This window comes from Coturnix japonica, chromosome 5, assembly GCF_054131305.1.
Source record: "Coturnix japonica strain WE chromosome 5, WE-NBRP24, whole genome shotgun sequence".
NCBI classification, from domain to species: domain Eukaryota; kingdom Metazoa; phylum Chordata; class Aves; order Galliformes; family Phasianidae; genus Coturnix; species Coturnix japonica.
Window position 1 is genome coordinate 37,495,435 of NC_140667.1, and position 21,218 is coordinate 37,516,652.

Genomic DNA, 21,218 nt, shown 5'->3' on the forward strand with positions numbered 1-21,218 from the left:
GAGATCAAAGAAGCAGTGGGCAACATTTTCAGAAAATCTGCTGTGTAATGGAGGAGAAAAGTAGTATTTACTCTTAGGGACATCACTCTGCACAGAGTCAAAAATAGAAAATGGTGGGGGAAGGAAAGGTTTGATCTGAATTCACGCATTCTATTTCATGTCATTCAGTCCATCTCCCAATGCCTGTCCTCCTTCCAGAACACACACCTGCAGTAGCAGTTTCTTTGGTCTCGAGAACTCCAGGCCTCCTATCTTCCTCCTTCCTCTGCTTCATGGCAGCAGATCTCTTAAAAGGAAGCAGCTATGTAGCCCTACCAACAGCGTGCACAGCACAGTGGGCCTTAAAGGCAGTACACCTGCACGTGGTGTTGCTCCTGCTGGACATCCCAGCAGTGCTGCTGTGTAGCTAAGTGCCATTGGCCTGGCTGGCAATGGTTCTTGCTGTTGCGAGGCTGTTGGTGCTTGTTTGTCAAGTCAGTCTGATTTGGGTGCTCCAGTTGTGGCATCGGGATCAAGGTGTTGTGGCACGTAACAATTTCATGTGGTGTCAGTGGGATCAGTGTGAGCACATTACAAGCTTTCCTTTTTCCATCACCCAGTAAGTAAATGGGACATTGGCTTGAAACATACAGCATAACAGATGTGTCTCCTTCTGGGGTTGAATATATGTCAGCACGCTGCAGGTTTTTCAGATGTACAAGTTGTTCAGAAAGCATTGGAGTGTTTGCTTGTAGTTGTTTGTGTTTGTGCAGTAAATTGATTGCAAAATATTAATGGCTCAGTGTGATTAGTAAGTGTATCACATAATTGGTGCCTGTGATCAGACCAGATAAACTCATCAGTGTTTATACACTTGTATCATGTAGACTCAAAGATTTATTCTACTTGATTGCGCCTACTTTTACCATGAGAAATTTGTTTTTTGCAGTAGCTGTTTCCTCCATCAAGACTGCGCCCGCCCCAGTTTGAGAGGAACTAATTACTGGTGGCAATATGGCTGCCAGATGTAACCGGTTAAATACCGGTGGCTTTTTTCATGATGAGTTTTTAATACTGTGTCTTGTCCAGATGCAGATCAAGATAACAGAAGTTCAGTGGTAGTTCCTGTTCAGTTGTTATCGATGCTGCTGTTTTTTGTGTGGGGTCAGTCACTAGGGACCATTTTCACCGCGCTATTTGCAGTTTGGTTCTCTGTATTTTCAACGACCTACAGCAAATTCTTCAGTGTGTCCCAGCTTCAGATTTATCATTGCTATATTGTAGGAAAGGTTGTTCCTATTTATTTGAATTCTGCTTTTATTAAGGCTTCTTACTTGATTAAACCTGAAACATTTTTGTTGAATTCGTGGTTCATAACCTATTTGCTGCAGACCCCTTTTTTCAAACATAAGTAGTGACAGGTCACAGAACATTTTACTTCTGAATTTTAAGAGCAATCTAAAAGCTTATTTTTATAACTACGTTTGATTGACGTGTAAAGCTTTATTTTTAAAAGCAAGATCATCCAGAGGATGTTGAGTCCTGAGGCTTTTCATTTGTCTGTCAGATTAGTGGTGATTCAAGAGTTCGAATGGGTTAATTATTGTCTTCATTAACATCTTGAAAGAAAATAAAGCTCACAGCAGTAGTCTTAGAGCAAGAGGCAGCTTACCTATTATTATTGGGATCTCTGCGTTCAGCTGAGATCTCAAATGATTGGGAGAGTGTGGAGAACATCTTAGCAGACTTTTATATCTGAACAGCAAGATTTCCTGTGGCTGTAAGGAATCATGTGAACATATCCTGTTTTAACTGCAGGTGTTCGTCTGGATCGAGTCCGTGGAGGCCGCCAGAAATACAAGAGAAGACTGGATTCTGAGAGTAGCACTTACTTGAGCTTACAGATCCCTCCCCCAGCTAAAAAGCCACGTATGTATCAGTCTTTGGATTGAGGTCCTCTGAGCAACCGCTGTGTTCCCTTTAGTTGGTCTCAAAATGTTCAGTGGAGCAGTTATCAATTCTGGTTCCTACCAGTCACCAGCACTAGGATGCTTTTTTCCTGTGATCATAGTGCATAAGTATACTTCCTACACCTAAGGTATAGCCTGGGTGCAATATACATTATGCCTAGACTATAGATCAGAAATTTCCTAGATTATAAGAATTCATTTAAGAGATTTTGTTGAACTTTTCTGGCATCCAAGCTACCCTGACAAAATTAGTCCTTTGCTGATTTCTCTCTTCCATATGGCCAATAATTCCCTAAACTTTTCCAGGTCCTATCAATTGATTATTCATGCCTCCTCCTATCCCTGTTGGATCTACCTGAGATAGTGATTGACAGTCTTACAGTAGCTTGCTGCTTTTGTCATCCTTGTATGGAGCTGGCTTGGCATAGACAGATCACTACAGCATATAAGGTTGCAGTCCTCTTGTGTCCTATACAATTTCTGAGGTACCACAGCCTCTATAGACGTATTCTGCAGGAAGGCCCTTGTAGAGAGGGCTGTTACGATACCTTATGTCATGAGAGATAAAACAACAACTTCTCCTTTGAAATGTGCAGTGACTAAGATCGTCTCCCACTTGCTGGTGGCAGAGCCAGAGAAGATTTATGCCATGCCTGATCCAACCATGCCGGAGAGTGACATCAAAGCCCTGACAACCCTCTGTGACCTGGCAGACAGGGAATTGGTGGTGATCATTGGCTGGGCGAAGCACATCCCAGGTAAATGGGAAATCACAGGGCTTAAGCATGGACAGTAAAGGAAGCTACTATGTATCACTGTGCTTATCAGTTTGTCTTAAAGCAGGATTTTTATATGTGATGGATAGAAATTACTGACACGGAATACTGCCTGTGGCAGGCCTTCATTAGAAACCGACTCCAGTATAACCCCTGGTGTGGTTGTGCCCTGGCATTATGCAGTAGGCTTATGAGGTACTACAATAAAGTCCCCAGTGGCACTTGCACTGAGTGGCACAGAGAAAGCACTCAGGGAACAGCCCTTGGACTTGTGGTGATACTGGACTACATCACTACAGTATAGGTCTGTTGTGTTTATTGATGGGATAAATGTTATGATAGTAACTGGTCTTCATTGCTAATGACAAGGCAGGTGTCTGTAGTGGGCAATTCTTGTGCAGACTTAAGTGAGCTTTTATCTTACTGGATTAATCACAGAACAAGCCCCATTGGAATGGAGGGCATACTCACTATTGTCAATGAATCTCTGGGCTTCTGTGCTGGAAAATAATGAGTGCAACGTATTGGCAATGTGACTGGCCTCTGAAAGCCATGGAAGCACACGGCAACAGGCTCACTACTTGTATCCAACTGAGTGTGCCTGTGCAGCTAAGTGACAGAGCAACAGCATCTCATGTGTGCAGGTAGGATGGACCCAGGCTGAAGGAGCAGACATGATCCTCAGGGAGGTTCTGGGACATAGATTTAGACTGAGCAAGGAAAATGCCCCTTCCTTCTCTGTTGTTACTCCATCACAAAAACACTCTCCTGAAAAATAGATTGGATTTGGATGTGGGGAAGATTGGACAGGGAATTTGGAGAATGTCCTTGAGGTTTGCATGGCTGCTTTCCAGAGGACTGCTTCAGACAGATGTATGCTATGAACAGCTCTGTACAACTTTCTCCTGCCTTCTGCCCTGCCTTGTTGGGAGAATATCTGAGGTCAGCCACAGAATCATAGGATTTAATCAGTACTTGAACGCTGTGTGTGTCTTCCACTGCGTTGACTTTTGTTGCTTTGCTTCTTGCCTTTAAATTCTTCCTTGTTTTGTGAGACATCTTAGCATAAGTGAGCTTTGTCACTCTTCTTGTGGCTTTTTGGTGGCTGTTCTTCTTAGTGGCAGTATTTCTCTTGTGACTCAAGGGTTAGTGGCTTCCCAGGCTGTATGAAATACAGACTGTTGTGTGGTGGGGCTATAAAGTCTGGATAAACTTTTTGAGGACAGTATTTCTGAGTAGAGGTTAATCCCAGTGGTGCCCTTCTTACATGAGATCTGCAGGATCTGCACGGATTACATCCATCACTAGCACTGGGATCCTGCTGGGGCTGATTCATCACAAATGGGGTTACAGTGGTGATTAGGGAACTCAGCCTGGATTGCTCTACTAACCCAGAACTTGGGGTGTTAACAGGAGTGGTTTTCATGCAATGCAATTATATACTTGGCTGTCCAGTAAGGTGCTGCTGTCTATCCTGCTAACCTTGTCAGCTCCTATTTACACGGGGTGTCCTGCTGTAGTTCCCTTGCTTGCAGTGTGGGATGCTCAGATTTGAGTTCTTACAGGATTTTCCAGTTTGCTATGATGATTATCCCAGAACAGGTGAATAGTAGTGAGATGGGTCCTGCGCTACAAAAAGGGCTCTTCCACTCCATTCTGAAAGGCAGGACAAACCTGTCATCATGTCAGCTTTCTCTTTCCTTTCCTATCAAAGACTTTGCAGCATGATAACAGCCATCAGTCTCATACAGTTCAAAGCAGCAGTATCATAACAGGACTGTGAGAGCAATCTCAGGGACTGTTACACAAGGGAGTGGTAAAAGTTTATAGAAAAGGAACAAAAATGCATGTACAAAACATACTGAGTTAGGCAGCAAGGGGGCAGAACAGGGCAGGGCCAGAAGGCTGCCAGGAGTCTGGGTTATATGTGCCCTGTATTTCTGCCTTCCAGAGATTTTTAGAATACCAGGACTTTGCTTCCTGTGTGCATAAACTCTTGGACATAGTCAGTGTGGGGAAAGGAACAGAAGTCACATCATGACTGCCTTGTGTTTGCAGTGGAGTTAAAAAAGAATTGTCTGCTGTTACAGTCATACCGACCCTTCAGAATCCCAGATGCTGGTACAAACTTCTGCCTTATTTGCTGCTAGCAAATAAAATCAAAGCTGAAGTCACTCTCCTGTGATAACAGGAAAGCATGATTTAATGGCGTTCAGCAAATATCTTTAGCTCAGCAGTCTTATTAGCTATTAGCTCAAAAGCCAGACTTAGTGAGGAGTTGTACCCTTCTGAGTGAGGCCCCTCCCCTTGTGCTAATTGTCTCTGAACATCTACCATTTCTGCATGCCTTGATGCAGAGAGACAGGACTTCTCAAGAGGGGACGACGAAGGCTCTCCCAGGGTAGCTGTTGTGCTGTTCTCACTCGGAAGACGATAGTACTAGCATGGAATGAAATATGGCAAGTGGAGTGACAGCAGCTGTGTCTGGAGTGGCCTCAGATCCTATAATTACATCTCCCTTTATTACCTCTGCTAATGGCCCTCCAGGATGACAGAAATGATAATAAATTAACAGATTATGAACTCCACTTGCCACAAATTATGTGACTTTTTTTTTTTTTTAAATTCTGGGAGCTCCCACTGCCATGTCACTGAGGGGAAAAAAAGCCACAAAAATAGAGATTAAATAAAAAAGAAAAAAGAATGTCACATCAGCTATTGCTTATAAAGCAGCTTTTCACAACCTGCACCTGGGAAGGAGGGAAACGCTCACGCAGCTCTGTGCTGGTGACTGAGTCTATGCAGTCCTGAGATACTTTGGAGCCTCCAACTGCCAGTGGAGTAGTCAGCACCTCTCAGAATAAGGCCTGCAGCAAGAAACAGATTAGTAAGGGCAGTTTCTGGATGCTGTGCTATCAAACAACTCAGGAATGCAGAAGGCTGGATCGCTAGCGATTCCTGAGAGCTGTGATAAGGCGAGGCCCTTGAATGTCACAATGTGAGTGATGTCCTTCTTGGATTCTCTCACCATACTATGTAACTGTATCTCGATCTTTAACAAATTTTGTTGGTAGACTGCATTGAGACAACAATGTAACCCCTTTGCAACCCAGGTGAATGACAGTGCAGAAAGGCCCCATGATTGACCGGGACTTAAGGCAGCAGCCCAAATGTGGGGCTGTTCTCTATGGGCAGAATTAGAAGAAAGGCAATTGAATGGCTGAAAACTGGCTGCAGAAGAGAAATTCCAGGCACCAGAGACTGTACCAGTGCCCATGTACAGCTTCCTCTGCCTTGTGGCTAATCCTATGAGGTTCCTGAGTAGCAAGGAGACATGGGGAGACAGGACCCAAGCCTGAGAGCTGCCTCAGCCTGCTCTTGGACTTGAGATGACTACATTCAGGAGCAGCTGAAAAGCAGCATAGTGACTGCCCCTTACCAGGAGTTAAGGAGCAGGAGTCTGAGGTGAAGAAGGAGGCAGGCACCCCTGCAGCCTCAGCAAGGGATGGGTTTCACCAGGCACGGTGCTATGTGGGCTGTACTGTACAGGAATCAATCTCACAGTCATGGAGCTGGATTTTTGCAGCTTTTCTCCCCAGCAGCCCGGACTCTTTAGCTGTTCCCTCTGGCACTCCTCCCCAGTGGTTTATTGATTCTTTCCTCCCACCCACTGCTCCCCTCAGACCTTGCACACACAACACGTGATAGCTGATTGGTATCTGTTAATTAATGTGGCCTGGGGCCTCTTTTCTATTCAGTGGCCTGATAAGGGAAATTGGATGTCCAAGGGCTGCCAGGCCATTATCACCCTTTGCTTCCCCTGGCAACACAAACACAAAACATGGCGTAGTGATAAATAAATACCACTAACCCACCCTTCTGCCATCCCTTCCCCAGCTGAGATAGCGTAGATAGAAAAAGAGGACCCACAGTCAGTCAATATAGCAATCATCAGCTCTTTTGTTAATTGCCAACTTGATAACAAGAGAAATCAAATGATCATCATGGCGGCCGGCTACCTAGGCCCTGACATGGGTCTTCAAGGAAAGTGAGCAGGGAGGGCTGTGGGATGGAAGCGTCCCACTGTGTCTAACACTCAGTTAGGGGGACTGGGAGGCTCCTGGGGACTAGTGGGGCTGGTGAGATCCCATGCCCCTTGAGGAGACTGGACAAGCATGTGGAGTGAAGACTGGCAGGGGAGGCTGGTGCAGCACAGCCCTCCCAGTAGAGAATGTCAGAGTGTGCCATTCTCCCACTGTCTGGGGAACCTGCAGACACATGGAACTGCCAAAAAGCACAACTCCTGCCTGTCAGTGGTGGACAGGAGTTGCCCAGACGGGACCAACTTACTGTATTTGACATCCCTGTTTGCAATGGCTGTCATACAGTGTCTCCTAGGATCCTTATTTCATGATCTGGCTTTCTGGGATCATGGGCTTGATACTGAGGACATAATGGATACAGCTTTTTTTCCTACTCACTTGCTTTTCCCGTTCTCTTCAGACAGATGGTACGTTTGTGTTTCAGCCTCTTCACTTCCCCACCAGTGCCAACAGGGTTCTGAGGCTGCCTGTGAATGTGACTCTGTTTGCTCTTTTTCTGTTCGGAGAGGATGATCTGCTTCACTGCTTGCTGCTGGTTCTGTTACTCCAGGGCCTGGCAAGAATTTAGGTTGTTTATATAGCACCACAGAAGTGTTTGTGTACTGGGTGGTGTTGGCTGTGAGGGGCAGAAAGCTGATGGTGTGGAGCTGAGGGCATGCTGATGATAGAAGAGGATTTTTTCACGGACACATTCAGCTTTTGACACTTCAGTGCTCTGTTGTAGTGGGACCTTCTCTAAGGTTGTCTGAAATGGGAGACTGCAGTATGCATGTGTTATTTTTCCTTTCCCATCAGAAACAATCTTTCCTGCTATCTGGAGCTTCTCTCTGCTGTTTGGTCCAGCTGGGGAGATGAAGTGGGCTGCTGTACAAAATGGCAAAGGTGCAGTGAACAGGAAGTTGTGGTGCAACTGTTGCTGCTGTAGAAGAGGCAGAGATCGCTGAAAAGAGATCATTAGGGTTGCCATGTTCTGTGTGTTCTGTTTGCCGCAGAGACGGGGTCACTTCAGTAAGCATTTTTTTGAAAGTTGTAAGGGGAGAGTGCTTTGGGTAAACCCCAGGGAAATTAGGAAGCCCAGGCTCTGGGATTCTTTGTTGCACACCTCTTTGACCCTGGCTGTCTTTTGCCCTATCAGGGTTCTCCAATCTCTCCCTTGGGGACCAGATGAGCCTCCTGCAGAGCGCCTGGATGGAAATCCTCATCCTGGGCATTGTGTACCGCTCCCTGCCATACGAGGACAAGCTCGTCTATGCTGAGGACTACATCATGGATGAAGAACACTCTCGTCTGACGGGGCTGCTTGAGCTCTACCTGGCCATCCTACAACTGGTACGCCGCTACAAGAAGCTCAAGGTGGAAAAGGAAGAGTTTGTCACGCTTAAAGCTCTGGCCCTTGCCAATTCAGGTACATTGAATTTGAACTAATGATTAGAGAGTCATTGCACATGCTGTTATCTGGCCTGGGAGGAGCTTAGGGCCCAGTGCCTGAGACTGTACTTTGCCCATGTTGTGTAGCATCCCCAAAATCTCTGTCACCCACAAGAGATGAGGGAGGCAGAGACTCCAAGCAGGAGAGGAGAGAGAAGCATGGTGCCACTATGCTGCCACTATGGCCTCAACTGCAAGCTGGCTCTGAACTGGGGGCCTGCCAGTGGTGGGCTGGTTTCTAGCACTAAAAGAAAAGCCTTGTGCCATAAGTTTAGATAAAGGGATGCAGGCCAAGACAAGCCTGCATCCAGTTGAGTAGTGTTGGGCAGTTGTAGTAAACACGGAAAGTCTAATCTTGGTTTTAGATCCCACACCAAACAAACAACAACAAAAAAACCCTCGTCCTGTGAGGTTAGTGCTGCCTAGTCTGTTGCTGTAGGTGTTTAGTGACCACTGATGCTAAATTACCCCCATCCCCTCCACCCATCTGAATGGTAGAGGATGAGATGTGTTGGCAGAAGACTGATGTTGCCTGTTTTGTTTCTTTTTGGGAAGAGCATGAGAGAGATGAGGGCCCTCAGCTTCTACCTCAGTGTGAGGAGGTTTGTAGTCCTCAGGCCAGCAGGCTGGAAGCATGTGCCCATAAGAGGCACAAGGTTCTGTGTTCTGTACAGATGCTGTACCGGACATATATATTTGCTCAGGAGTTCCTTCCGAAGGGAAACTGCTGAAGCTACTGTGTGACGAGGGCTCCCTCTACATCCCTTGAGTCTCACTGTCTTACATCTGATCTTGCCAAACTGCAACACGCAGGTTACACAGTTTGTCCTTGCAGGCCAGCAGTGAGTCAGGTATCTGTGTTCAGCTAAAGGTACTTTCCAGAAAGACACTTGGTATAAAGCTGAAGGCCTTAAATATGGGGAAGCCCACATCTTTCATGATGGTTGACTCTAAAAATTGATCGTTCTCTCAGTTTAAATAGAAAAGAAAGGTACCCTGTCCCAAGCAACAGTTTGAGTTCAGTCAGCCTGCAAATAGTCATCTTTTCTTAGCTGTGTTCTATGACCTCGGGTACTTTTACACCTGACAGCTTGTTGACATGATACAGTTCCTATTCCATCGTTGCATTCCTGAGCTACAGGTGTTAGTTCAAGTATAAGCAAGAGGTCCAGAACACTCTGTGAGGCTACTGTATCCTCACTGCCTTATACCTTTCTGTTCTGCTTTGTCATCCACACATCTCAGCAGCAGCAACTGGAAAGAAAGAAGTAAAAGAATGAAAGAAATCACTCACAGATCATTGATAAAAATGTTGGGTAGCATCTGTTATTTTACTGATCCCTGTGGGTTTCCACCAGAAATCTCTTCCTCCAGGGATAATTCACCACTGATAGCTACTTTGAAATCTGTCATCTGGCCAGTAACTAATCAATTGGAAGTGTGCTTTATTGATATTGCATGGTGCTAATTTTTTAATAAGAATGTCCTGTGGTGCTAAGCCAAGTGCCATATAAAAGACTAAGTCTATTATATCTATGCAGTTAACTTTATCAACCAAACTTGTAATCTCATCAGAGAATGAAATCAGGTTTGTTTGACAAGACCTGTGCTCCAAAGTCTTGTGCAGAGTGGCAGTAGTTGTAATACCACCTCTTAAGTTTTAATTGAATACCACATTTCCTATTCCTTTATTTAGCTCTGGTTCACATCAATAGCAATTATCAAATAGGGCCTGGGAAAGTACACGATTCATTTAGAACTTCTCCAGCCATCTCGACTTTCTCAAAAATACCCACACTTGGCAATTATTTATCTGCCCTATGTTGGCCTTTGCCAGCAATTTAAAAACTCTTAAAGCCAAGTTACCAGGATCTACTGATTCCTGTGAAGCTTGTCCCTCCCGAATGCCTGATACCTTCTTGTGGAAACAAGAGAATAACGAGTCTCATCATCTTCATACCAGACAGGTACATAACACTTCTTGTTCTAAATGCAGGACAGAAATACTCACTGCAGACTTTTGCTTCCTCATTCTATTAATAGTTTAATCATCTACAGCATAAAAGAGTCCCCCTACAAATGGTCATTTTTCTTCTATTTCTTAAATATTTATAAAACTCTTCTTTATGGTCCTTAGCCCTTCCAGCCATGGATTTTCTTCCAATGTCCTTCACTTCGCTTATCGATTTTCTACACTTCATAACTTTTGATTCATATAAATTGCCATCTACTTCCCTTTTTCAATTTCTCATATACTGCTTTTTTACCTCTAATTGCTGCCTTCACTTTGCCACTGAACCAGGATGGGCAGATGGCCAAGGCTGTCCTCTCTCTAGATTGTGGGATGGTGGTTTTTGGCTATGTAATCAACTCTTGTTAAAAAACCTGCCTCCTGTCTACCAGGAAGGTCATGGGATTAAACAAGGAGAAGGGCGTCTCAGATAGGCTGAAGTGCTAAGAAGGCAATGTAGTGGCAGGGTGACAGAGGAGCTGTACTGGGACATTTATCTGACCTGTGTTTAAGCAGATCTGTTGTAGGATCTGAGCTTTGATGCTCTCAAGTTCTTCATGGTGCATCAGAAGCACTCCACTGATGCTGCTCACTGTGTTGTCAGGACTAAGACCAATATAAGCATTATGGAATAGTCTGTAGTAGTAGGGAAACACTGAGCAGAACAAACAGTGCTTGGCAGCTGCTTCAGGGTTATACTTTCAGCACTGTGGAGCAGAGAAACCAAGGCAGAGGTCGGGAAACACCGGCCTGTTAAGAGTTAGGTAGGGAGACAGTGGGTCTTGTCCACTCTCATATCTGCCCTATATGCCATGCCAGCAGTGCTGGAGAAAGAGGCTCCTAAAATGAAGCCTCACGTTTAGGCCTGCTGACCCTCAGGGACATGGCCAGGCTGCCTCCAGAGCACCTCAGTGCTCTGACAGCTGTAAAAATTCATAGCGATTGATTTTGTAATTAACAATTTATCAATGCTATTGACACCAGCCCATTGATGGATTGAAAGGAAATTAATCCTGCAGTGTTATTTTATATTTGGCAGTCAGCTACCAATTTTGCCAATTTTCTTTCAGCAAAGAGTGAGAGAAGAAGAAAGACAGACCTTGGATCTTTATTTCTGCAATTCTATGCCTGGCTATTTAGTGCTGTAAGGTCTCCTCACCTTACAGAGGCCTGGTAGCATACAGGCACAGCTTGAGCATTGTCTACTGCACAGCAGAAGCAGTGGTACTCAGAAGCAGGGCACCCACTGCGACCTGAAGCATGGCTTTAATGCCTGTGCCTCCAGCACCTATGGGGCTCTGTAAGCTCTGACAGGAGCTCTTACTTGTGCCCCCAGCCAGAACACACATTAAATAGGAAGTATGGAGCACATTTCTCTATGAGTGAGTTCCATTTCTTAATGCTCCCAGTCTCCAGAATCATCTCTGCGATTTGGAAGGAAATGCTTCTCCTAATGGTGTATGGAAATTCTCCAGAGGCGCCACCTGGCTGGGAGAAGTTGACAGGCTATTCCTGCCTCCCTCCCTCTCTCCCTCTTCATTTCAGAATCAGCCTCTGTGGCAAGCTCAAGTCACTATGTTCACCCACCAGCCCCTTTTCTGGGCTTCATTGCCTGGGCTCTTGGATACAAAAAGCAAATACAGCAGTAATGATTTTTCCACAGTAGGCATTGTAGCATTACAGCCCTTTGATATCCAGTAATTAGCGCATTCCTTCTAAACAACTTCTTAAACAGCTTTCTTGCTAGACATATTATTTTCTTGGCTGTTGTAATACTTTATAAATCATACATCATTAATAGCATCTACTGTATATGTATTTTATGAAATCCACAGTCTCTAATTTGTGTTGAACTCTCCACAGAGATGATGTGTATTTCTTGAGAGATTTTGGTATTTCATCCAGCTTTCCTCCTCCTCAGTTGCTGTCAGACTTGGGAAACAAGTCCTCACATTTGTGTTGGATGCATGTAGGCTGAGCAAGACACTGTTACACTGCAAGTGGCAGACAGGTGCAACTGTGTGTGCTTATTCTAGCGTCCCTTTGCTGCTGCTTCTGGATTCATTGCCCTGTGGCAGAAATAGGAATCTTTATCAGTGTGTTCGATATTGATTAAAAGTCTCTGAACAATGAAGACAAGGCAACAGTCTACAGCTCTGTCAGGGCTGTGAGGCAGAAGCAACTATCAGCAAGATGAAAGGGAGAAAACCTTCAATGACACGGTGCTTAGCTAGTTTCTATAATCTAACATCTCTCCTCTGTTGTGGTGCCCTCTGCTATCGAGTCTTCCCCACAGGTTTAGCACTCTGTGTTCATCTCCGGTGCCTCAGCTTGACCCAGGACTGGGTCACTACCAGCTACCTTCACCTCAGAGATGTGCCATGGGGCTGTGCTAGCCTTGCACTCTCTGCTAGCCTCTCCAGCAGCCTGGCAGCCTAAGGGAAAAGGTCTTGCAGGAGGTGCAGCTTACTAGAAGGACTGAATCAGGAAACCCTTGAGCAGCTGCTGGCAGTCTCCGAAAATAGGGGCATATGCACAAAGGTGGGCTGGCAACACCCCTGGGCACGCTGACTGTGACCTGCTGGGGCTTTTCTGTCTTGCTGACACCCTGAGCAGCTGCATGGCAATTAGGTAGTTTAGACAGATGAAGCGCTACGGCAGTGTTAATTATTCTTAATGAGATTGCTCCCAAGTGGCAGCACAGCAGATGCCGCCCCTTGCAGGGTGACTCCCCGGCAGGAGCATAGAGGGCAAGTGAATGTGCAAGTCACAAAGGCCCCTGGTCGACCTCTTGCAGCCTTGAGTAACCAGCGAAGTGGGCACACAGGGCACAACATGTCACAAACCCCAGCAATGCTTCCACTGTTCCTGCACTGCTAGGGCCTGGGCCTGACACCACAGTTCAGAACGGCAGAACCCACACCTGCGAGCAAATTGGCTGTTTTTCCCTTTAGAAAACAAAACAGAAAAGGAAAAAAAAAAAAAAAAAAGAAAGAAATCATCCTTAGCTTAAGTACTGAAAAGCATTTCCTTCATCTTGTCTGATTGTCCTGTTTGCCTTCTCCCTCCCCCCAGACTCTATGCACATAGAGGACATGGATGCAGTGCAGAAGCTCCAGGACCTTCTCCACGAAGCCCTGCAGGACTACGAGCTGAGTCAGCGCAACGAGGAGCCCCGGCGAGCAGGGAAGCTGCTCCTGACCTTGCCCCTCCTGCGGCAGACGGCCGCCAAAGCTGTGCAGCACTTCTACAGCATCAAACTGCAGGGCAAGGTTCCCATGCATAAACTCTTCCTAGAAATGCTAGAGGCAAAGGTCTGACAGCCCCAGCGCCAGCCGCCAATGGCCGGGGAACAAACTAGAAACAAAATGCAGACAATGGAGCAATCCAAACAGCGGCAGCAGCCACCGCCGGCTTTTATCTCCAATCATTTATTATGGAAGAATTATTTAATGTCTATCTGTCGGCGTGACTGCAGAATCTCATGTACAGGTGGGGGGAAACTCTTTTAATCAGTCACCTGTTTCTCTTTTTTTTCATTTGTTTTCTCTGTGGGAAATACCAGAATATGCTCTTGCACTTGTTGAGGCGGTCGCTGGGGCTCAGCCCCTCTGAGCGATGATGCTCTCAGCACTGTGCCGGCCGCCTGGTCCCCAGCTTCCTCCACCAGTGCTGGAGGGGGAGTGGGGACTGAAGCAGGAAGAGATGAAGAATAGAGTCAACATAAAACTTATCTGCTTGTGTTGTGAGGGGTCCGATAGGAAGGGGAGCAGCCAGGGTCCTTCATTTTGTCACCTTTCTGGCTCTAATGATAGGGCAGATGCTCCTTTGGAGAGGAGCACTACTGGACCTCTCCTGATCAAAGTGGCTGCCTCCCAGGCTCCTCTAGCGCCAGCTTGCACTTGTACATACAGGCCCCACTTCTTACCGGGAAAGATGCTCCTAACTGTGTAAGATATTCTGCGACCTTGTACAGTGTGTCGTTACGCCTGGCTAGTCCCTCCCGTGTGCAATCCCCTGAAGAGGCAGGATGTACGTCCCCGAGAGAATGCAAGTAAGTCTCCTTTCCCAGGTAGTGAGAAAAACAGATCCTGGTGTGAGCTTTCATGCTGGGTTGACTTGATAATCTCTGCATCCTCTCCTATGTGGTGCTAACTACAATTCTTCCGCACTTTTCACCCTGTAGTTTATCAAACCTGCCTCTTCAGTGCAGCTGAGTGCCATTCCCCACTCGTTCCTTGTGGCAGAGAACACAAGGCTTTGTCTGCATGGTTACTGCCCAAGTATAAATACACCCCACAGCAGGGCTTGCCTAGACTTCATTCAAGTTAATAGATCTTTGCCTCCACAGAGACTTAGGCTTATTGCCAAATACTAGTTAGGAATCAAAGGAACCGCTTTTTGGGGCTGAGACAGCTCCTGAGCCCCAGAGACTGCTATTTATTTTTCCTTTTTTTGTGGCAGCCCAGGCAAACAAGCTTAGAGGCTGGCGTGGAACCCCCAGATCCAATATCCCAACTACTGTCTTCCCCTGCCTCATCCCATTATCCTCAACAGAGCAAAAAAGCTGACACGGATTATTCCTGGACCTGGTAAGAGGTTCTCTAACTGATGGAAGAAGGGATGTACCTGACCTCAAGGTGGTCAGAGAAGAAATGGTTGAACATTTATTTTCTCATGTGACTAGGTTTCTATTGCGTCTGAGCCTTAGTTTAGCTCAGCTGGCTAAACCACAGCTGCTGTATTCCCAGCATTCAGAGGGGAATTTGGGTGGCTTGCAAAAATCAGCTTGTTGGCATTCTCTAAGGCTTTATTTTCTTGGACACCTTGATCTGAGCCAGCCTGAGCTGGTGAGAGAACGCATTGTGTGTTTGGTGGTGTGTGGAATGGCAGCAGAGTTGATCCCTGATCTGTATTAAGACACTGCTGCCTCTGCTGCCTCCGTTCAACTTCGGCTTCCATTCCTGGATAACCCGGGTGGTGTGACCTGCACAGGAAGCCTTCCAAACTGGTTAGGGAGTGTGATCAGGGAGATGTGGGGTGCTTGTTTTCTATTGGAACAGAACGCGTATGTCACTGTGCAGGGCTCTCAGTGCAAAGCTCAGCCTAGCTCAGAAACAGAGGGAGCTCACTGCTATTGAGCTCTCAGCTCATGTAGCCAGCCCTCTGCTGGTCCTTTAGTTAGTTCAGTTCCATCTCCTTTGAGTTCTCCCTGCACTATGCAGTCACAGCTACTCACCCATTCTGTACTCACTGCATAAAGGAATTCAGTCTTGCTTCAGGCATATTAGTAAGCCAGCAGAGACCCAAGAGACAGAAGGAACATGGGAGCTGGGATTGCTTCCATACTCAAAGCAGCAGCAATTCCACAGCGGCCTTGTGCTTTGAACTGATACCTGTGCTTCCCTTCACCTTCTGCCTCCCAGAGAGAGCTGGGGAGGAAATGATAGCTTTTGGTTGCACTTACAGTCTCTGTATCTATCTGTGAATGAGAGGGACCAAACTGAAATGCAAGCCTTCACTAGAGCCAGTTTGCCATGTGTTGCAACCTGGCAAGTCTTTCTGGCAGTGGCATGAATACTCTTACACATTCACTGTGCTGTGCGGTTGCCTCTAAGCAGGACTCACTCGACCACTGTTGCTTCTCTGCTGAGTCCCACTCAGCCCAGCCGCAGCACGCTGTGTTCCAGCCTGCCTCGCAGCTGTCCCAAAGTGGACTGCAAAGGTCCTAAGAAGCCAGTCTTACTCTGCTGGGCCCTGGCTGGGAAGGTCATTTCAAAGCAGTTCCAGGGAAATCTTCTCTAAGTGACCCTGCTTGAGCAGGGGGTTGGACCAGATGACCTCAACCAGACTGTGAGTCTGTGAAAAGACTCCTCCAGCTTTGTTGAATTTGAACCTGGGCTTGCTTTCCAGAACAGAGGGGAAAAGAACCAAGAAAACATGATTGTGAAGGAGGGCTGCTGAGTTACCTTCTAGCTCATGGCAACTGCTGTCTGTTTAGAGTATGGAGGCAATGGCTGCGTTGGCAGAACAATCTAAAGATACTAAATGCATGTTTTTGCAGGACTTTCTTTCTCCATTACAGCTGTATAATCTTGGAGCCCAACTGGATATCCCCTCATTGCTTGAAGGTAATAGGCCTGGAAATTTTGCTGGTTTGCTTCTGAAACAGGATGGGAACTGATGCAGGCAGTAATTAGCATTTACTAATCTCTCTATAGCAGGGATACAGACTCTTTCCCAAGAACAGGAACAGAAACACCTGTCTAGATTTAACCCTTAAAAGGCTTGTACCATCTTTAATTGGGAAGCAGGGCAGGTCTCTTTGGCCTTTCAGACAAGTGCAGGCTTCATGTGCATCTCATCCCTTTCCCGTTTCTCTCATCTCCTGTGAGTCACTGGTACCATCATGCTGCCACAGCTGAGGAGCATGTCCAGCTACACAGCAGGACGGGTTTGCAGGTGACATCTTAGTGCAGTGCCCTCAGTGTGGTTTGAAGTAGGAAATGAGGCTTCAGCAGCTGCTTAGGACTTTGGATTCTCACAGGCACTTATAGAGAGGTCTGGAGATGCAGAATTGGGACATAAACGGGGAAGTGGGTTCTGGACAGTGTTTCTTATGCCATTCATTTGCAATATGGGGCTAACGGAGTCAGTTCCATACAGCTGTCCTTTTGCGTGGGGCAAAAGATGACAGAGTTTGAACTTCAGTTTCTGTGGCTTAAAGAAAAGCAAAGCAGAACTGTAGAGGTAAGTGTGTTGGTGACAGTGAATAAGCATGAAGCTGACGTACAGCTACTACGGTAAAAGTAGCTCCAGCCCCTGATATGCACGTGTGGATAACAGAAACCACCTACCTGTGAGCCACCATGAAAAGGCAGATCTTCCCAAGTGACCAGTTCTTCTGTTTGGGGCACATTCTTCTCTGGGAACAGCGGTCTCTGGCCTGTATTGCAAAATTAATTTCATGGGAATCAATTAAAGGAAAGGGTAAAACACTACACAGAAATGACGTTTCTGGGGAAACTTGGGCATTAAACCTGGCAGCAGAACTGTGAAGCTACAAGAAACTGCCCTGCACCAATCAGAACCTCGCAGTACAGTTTGCACTAAGGGGGCATTATTTCATCTTTCTTTTTTTAGACAATTACCAAATTCACCAATATAAGCAGCTATTCGAGGGGGAAATCACTGAGGAAGACCCCAGAATGTAACTTATTGAGCTTTTATTACCAATCAGAGCTGAGAAAAAGTGCTTCCACTTTGTATCCACAAGCTATAATCAATTGTATGGCCAATTGTATGTTCTTGTGGCTGGCTTATAGAGGGAAGCTAAAGAGACAGAGGCTGTGAGGTTGATGCAGGGAGTTACAGACAGTGAAATAAACAGTATCTACTTAACTATTATCTGCTCCTAAAAAAAAATAAAGAAGAAGAAGAAAAAAAAAGAAAGACAAACCTGTGAATCAAATAAATTGTATTCTTGTGGTACAGGTCATTTCAAACAGAACAAGAAATAAAACACAGAAATGTACAAACGAATCATGACAGAGTAATGGTTGTTGTCTTTAGGAAACTCTGTACTGCCTCATGAAGGGGCTGGGGCGGGGGAAGGCCTCGTTCATGCATTGCTATAGAAGGGAAGGGAGGAGAGTCCAACCTCTCACTTCAATGCCCTCCTCATTGTGGTGTTTTCTTATATTCAGGAATAAAACCCTCAGCAAGCTTTGGAGTTTTGTAAGATCAGCATGGCTGAGGGCTGCTGAGACAGACACTGTGCCGGCAGGATCTGGCACAGATTGGTCTCTGCCACTCACTCATTTTCTCTCCACTGCCGTAAGGAATAAACATGAGCAAGTGATGAAAAAGCCTTGAAGTTGTTCCAGCGAAAAACAAAATCTCTAATCAGAAAATACATCATTGGCTTAAACCCAACAGTGACATCAGGAGTATTGCAAACATTGCAGCAGCTGCCCAGTGCTTATGAAGTGGGTGTAAGTGCTGAAGTCATTGTTGTCAGGTGTTGCAGAGGGCAATCTCACTTCTATTTCAAGAAGCAGGGAGGGAAGGTTTCCTTAAACCATGTTCTTTAAACACATTTCTCTGTCGCTAAGTTAGAGGCACGTTTAACTGCTGGAATACGTTCTTCAGCTCCAAACGTTACAACACGTTTGAGGTAGTTGCTTGTGGCTGCACCCAAAATCAAATGGAAACAACCAGCATTTTCCTCCTTCCACCCAGTGTATCACACAGTTAATGAGAGCAGACGGTAGGTACGGAAAACTTCAGCATTCATCTTTCCAGTAACAAAAAGCGTCAGTTTGTGCTTTGAGCCTGTTTCTTTACAAAGCCAGTCTCTCCCATTACTATCAATTTGAAGGACACTGTGGAGAAACCTCACCATCTCTGTCTGGTAGCAGGAATTGAGATGGAGCAGTGTGCTGGGGGGCTGGACAAGGCAGAGGATGGCAAGTCACAAACAAGCGCTGAGTTTAAATAGCCCAGCAAAACACAGCGGCCTTGGTTCAAAACACTGCTGGCTACGCAAGCCAAAAACAATGACTCAGAGCCAAAAGAACTGCAGCCAGAAAGTCTCTTCACATAAGTGCTAATCAGCTTTGAGAGGACCAGCATGGTTACAGTCTTTTGTGGGCTTCGTTCCACAGGGCTTAGGTAAGGCTAGAGAGAGCTTCAGCTCTGGGAGTAGCAGCATCCAAATAATGACAAGCAGGAGTGAGGTCACAGGAAAGACCAGAACTGGCCAGATACTCAAAGCTTCATTTGTAAGACAAACTGAGGAGACAGACAACAGCCACCACTGACACGTCACTGGCACCATCAGGCCACGTCCCTCTCACCAAAAATGGCAGCTGATGACCAAAGAACAAAACAACAGGGCAGTGAGGTCTAAAGCTACAGCTCCTGGCCACTTACAGAGTCTTCTGAAGACAGAGACGAAGTCCCTGCATTTAACAACCCGAGCTGGTTTTTCTTACATGAATTTATCCAGCCACTTTTCGAGGCGATACAAGCATTCAGCCTCTGCAGCAGCAATGAGTTCTATGGATCACTGCTCAAAGAAATAGCTCCTCTGCCTGCTGTGAGCATGCCACCAGCTATTCTTATTTCATGCCCTTACAGCTTGCATTAGAAGGCACGACAAACAGTCCCACAGTCGCTTTTCCCTACCATCCACACTCTTCTAAGTCTCTCCCAGTTTCACCCTCAGTCATTTCTTTCCAGGGATGAAGGACAGCTGCCAGCCTTCCCTTCACTGAGCACACACTGCAGCCATTTAGAAAAATGGGATAACGAGAAAGGCAAGCGGCTGCCTTGGGCGAGATGCTTTAAAGGCAAGTACAAACGTTGTCCCCATCCGAGATGCATACAAAGCTCTCTTCCTGTATCTATCCGCACACAAACACACACTCACCGCATCTCTGAGCTCCGCTTTCATTCGCAGCACTGCTGAAGTTCACATTTACTTTCAAAACAACTCACAAACAAGATCAGCCGACACCAGCCCCATTTTCCTAATCACAACAAGGAGCGTGTGGCCTTTTCCCCAACAGAGATTTTTCCTCCATCTCAAACTAAAAGAACTAAAAAGACACCTTGGCCTTACAGAAGATCTTTAATGCATTCCTTGATGCACCAAATAATAGATTTTTCAATAGATTTATTCCTTCCTCCTGCACTATAAAACTTGATTTCTGTGTAGAAATCCCAGCTTTCTAAGGAAGTTCATGAATGCCCGACTACTGCCATTCTGAAATAAAACACATCAGCTGTGCCAGCAAGAGGCTCAGCACTGAGTGTGTTATTTGGTGAATGACATTACAAGCCATTTGGTTCTGATTGAAAGTGGCATCACATTTTCAATTAGCTTTATGACATGTCCCCCACGTAGCTGCAGTCATTGCATAATAAAGAGCAGAACAGTGATCAGATAAGAAAAAGCCATGATAGAGCAACTAAAAGCACTTTGCCTAAACTGGCAAGAATCAAACACAAAACAAGGCTGCCTTTATTAGATGGGTTAGAACAAAGCAGATAAATCCTGTTTTTACTCCATATGCCAATTAAGACAAGTGCAGTACCTAAGTTATGGATAATCTCTCTGGAGTGAAGAGTGTTGGATTTGGGAGGAAAAGAATCTAACAGAAACCAAAGTTTTAATCACTTTCAATAATTACATTTCTGGTATTGTAAATTCTTTTCTATTCCAACATTAAAAGCAAGTAATTTTCTGTTACCATTTACATCATCAGACTCACACACATTTGAACCAAACCCTTGTTTATACCTTTTTGCCAGTGGTTAATGTTACTACAAACCAACAAATGCTTCGGGTCAGTCTTAAGAAGGAAGTACAGTTCCATCAGATATTACTGCATCGAGTGAAGCCCTGTCACCAAGTCACCAAGCCTGGGACTATCACTTATTTTCCCCACTGCTTTTTCATTTGACCATTCAGCAGTGTCCTAAGGGAGCTGTATTAGCACAAGCATCCTATGATAGCGCTATCCTCAACCTTAGCTCACTTCTTCATCCACAGGACTTGCTGCCTGTAGAAAAGCGTATCCTGAAAAGTGGCTGAAACCTCAGAGAAGTGTTGCCTGGGACTTCTCAAAATACTGATACATTCAACCTGAACCAGCTTAGACAAGGATTTGAGAACACTTTGATTTCTTGTCTTGCTTTTCTCACAGAACACGCCCACAGAAGGTGGTGTTAATGATCCATTCTGGAGCTGGTCATTGCTGTGTGTCCTGAAATGTGCTCCTGATTTTATCTTATCAGCTCTCCTGATATTCTCACACACTAAGATAGCACAGGATACCTGTGGAGCCTGCCTGCCATATATGTTATTTATCCGAATACAAGGAATAAAGAAATTACCACAAGCTGTCAGTGAAATACCATGCTGAGCACAAATGCCGTCACCTCT

The 21,218-nt window shown here is 45.7% G+C and overlaps 2 protein-coding genes across 13 annotated transcripts in view; one reads left to right on the forward strand and one right to left on the reverse strand.

Annotated features, from left to right (window-relative positions):
- The window catches only part of ESRRB (estrogen related receptor beta), a 120,028-nt gene extending 102,219 nt beyond the window's left edge, over nt 1–17,809 (forward strand). For both annotated transcript variants that reach the window (XM_085549237.1, XM_015865111.3), the window contains 4 exons: nt 1,798–1,908; nt 2,546–2,707; nt 7,964–8,233; nt 13,343–17,809. In XM_085549237.1, the coding sequence (XP_085405363.1) occupies nt 1,798–1,908; nt 2,546–2,707; nt 7,964–8,233; nt 13,343–13,587 (788 nt within the window). In that variant the 3' untranslated portion in view covers nt 13,588–17,809. The remainder of the gene's footprint in view (nt 1–1,797; nt 1,909–2,545; nt 2,708–7,963; nt 8,234–13,342) is intronic.
- The window catches only part of LOC107315106 (uncharacterized), a 149,059-nt gene that overhangs the window by 42,382 nt on the left and 85,459 nt on the right, over nt 1–21,218 (reverse strand). For 4 of the 11 annotated variants that reach the window (XR_014946723.1, XR_014946722.1, XR_014946724.1 and 1 more), the window contains exons 3-4: nt 17,125–17,213; nt 5,476–9,510 (exon numbers count right to left, since the gene is read on the reverse strand). Coding sequence is in view for 4 of the 11 variants with exons in the window: in XM_085549244.1 (XP_085405370.1) it covers nt 7,207–7,381; nt 9,468–9,510; nt 17,125–17,213 (307 nt within the window). In the remaining 7 variants the exon portion in view is untranslated. Of the gene's footprint in view, nt 1–207; nt 1,803–5,475; nt 9,511–17,124; nt 17,214–21,218 lie in introns of those variants that run through there. The other 7 variants (XM_085549245.1, XM_085549246.1, XM_085549247.1 and 4 more) reach the window with 5 other exon arrangements.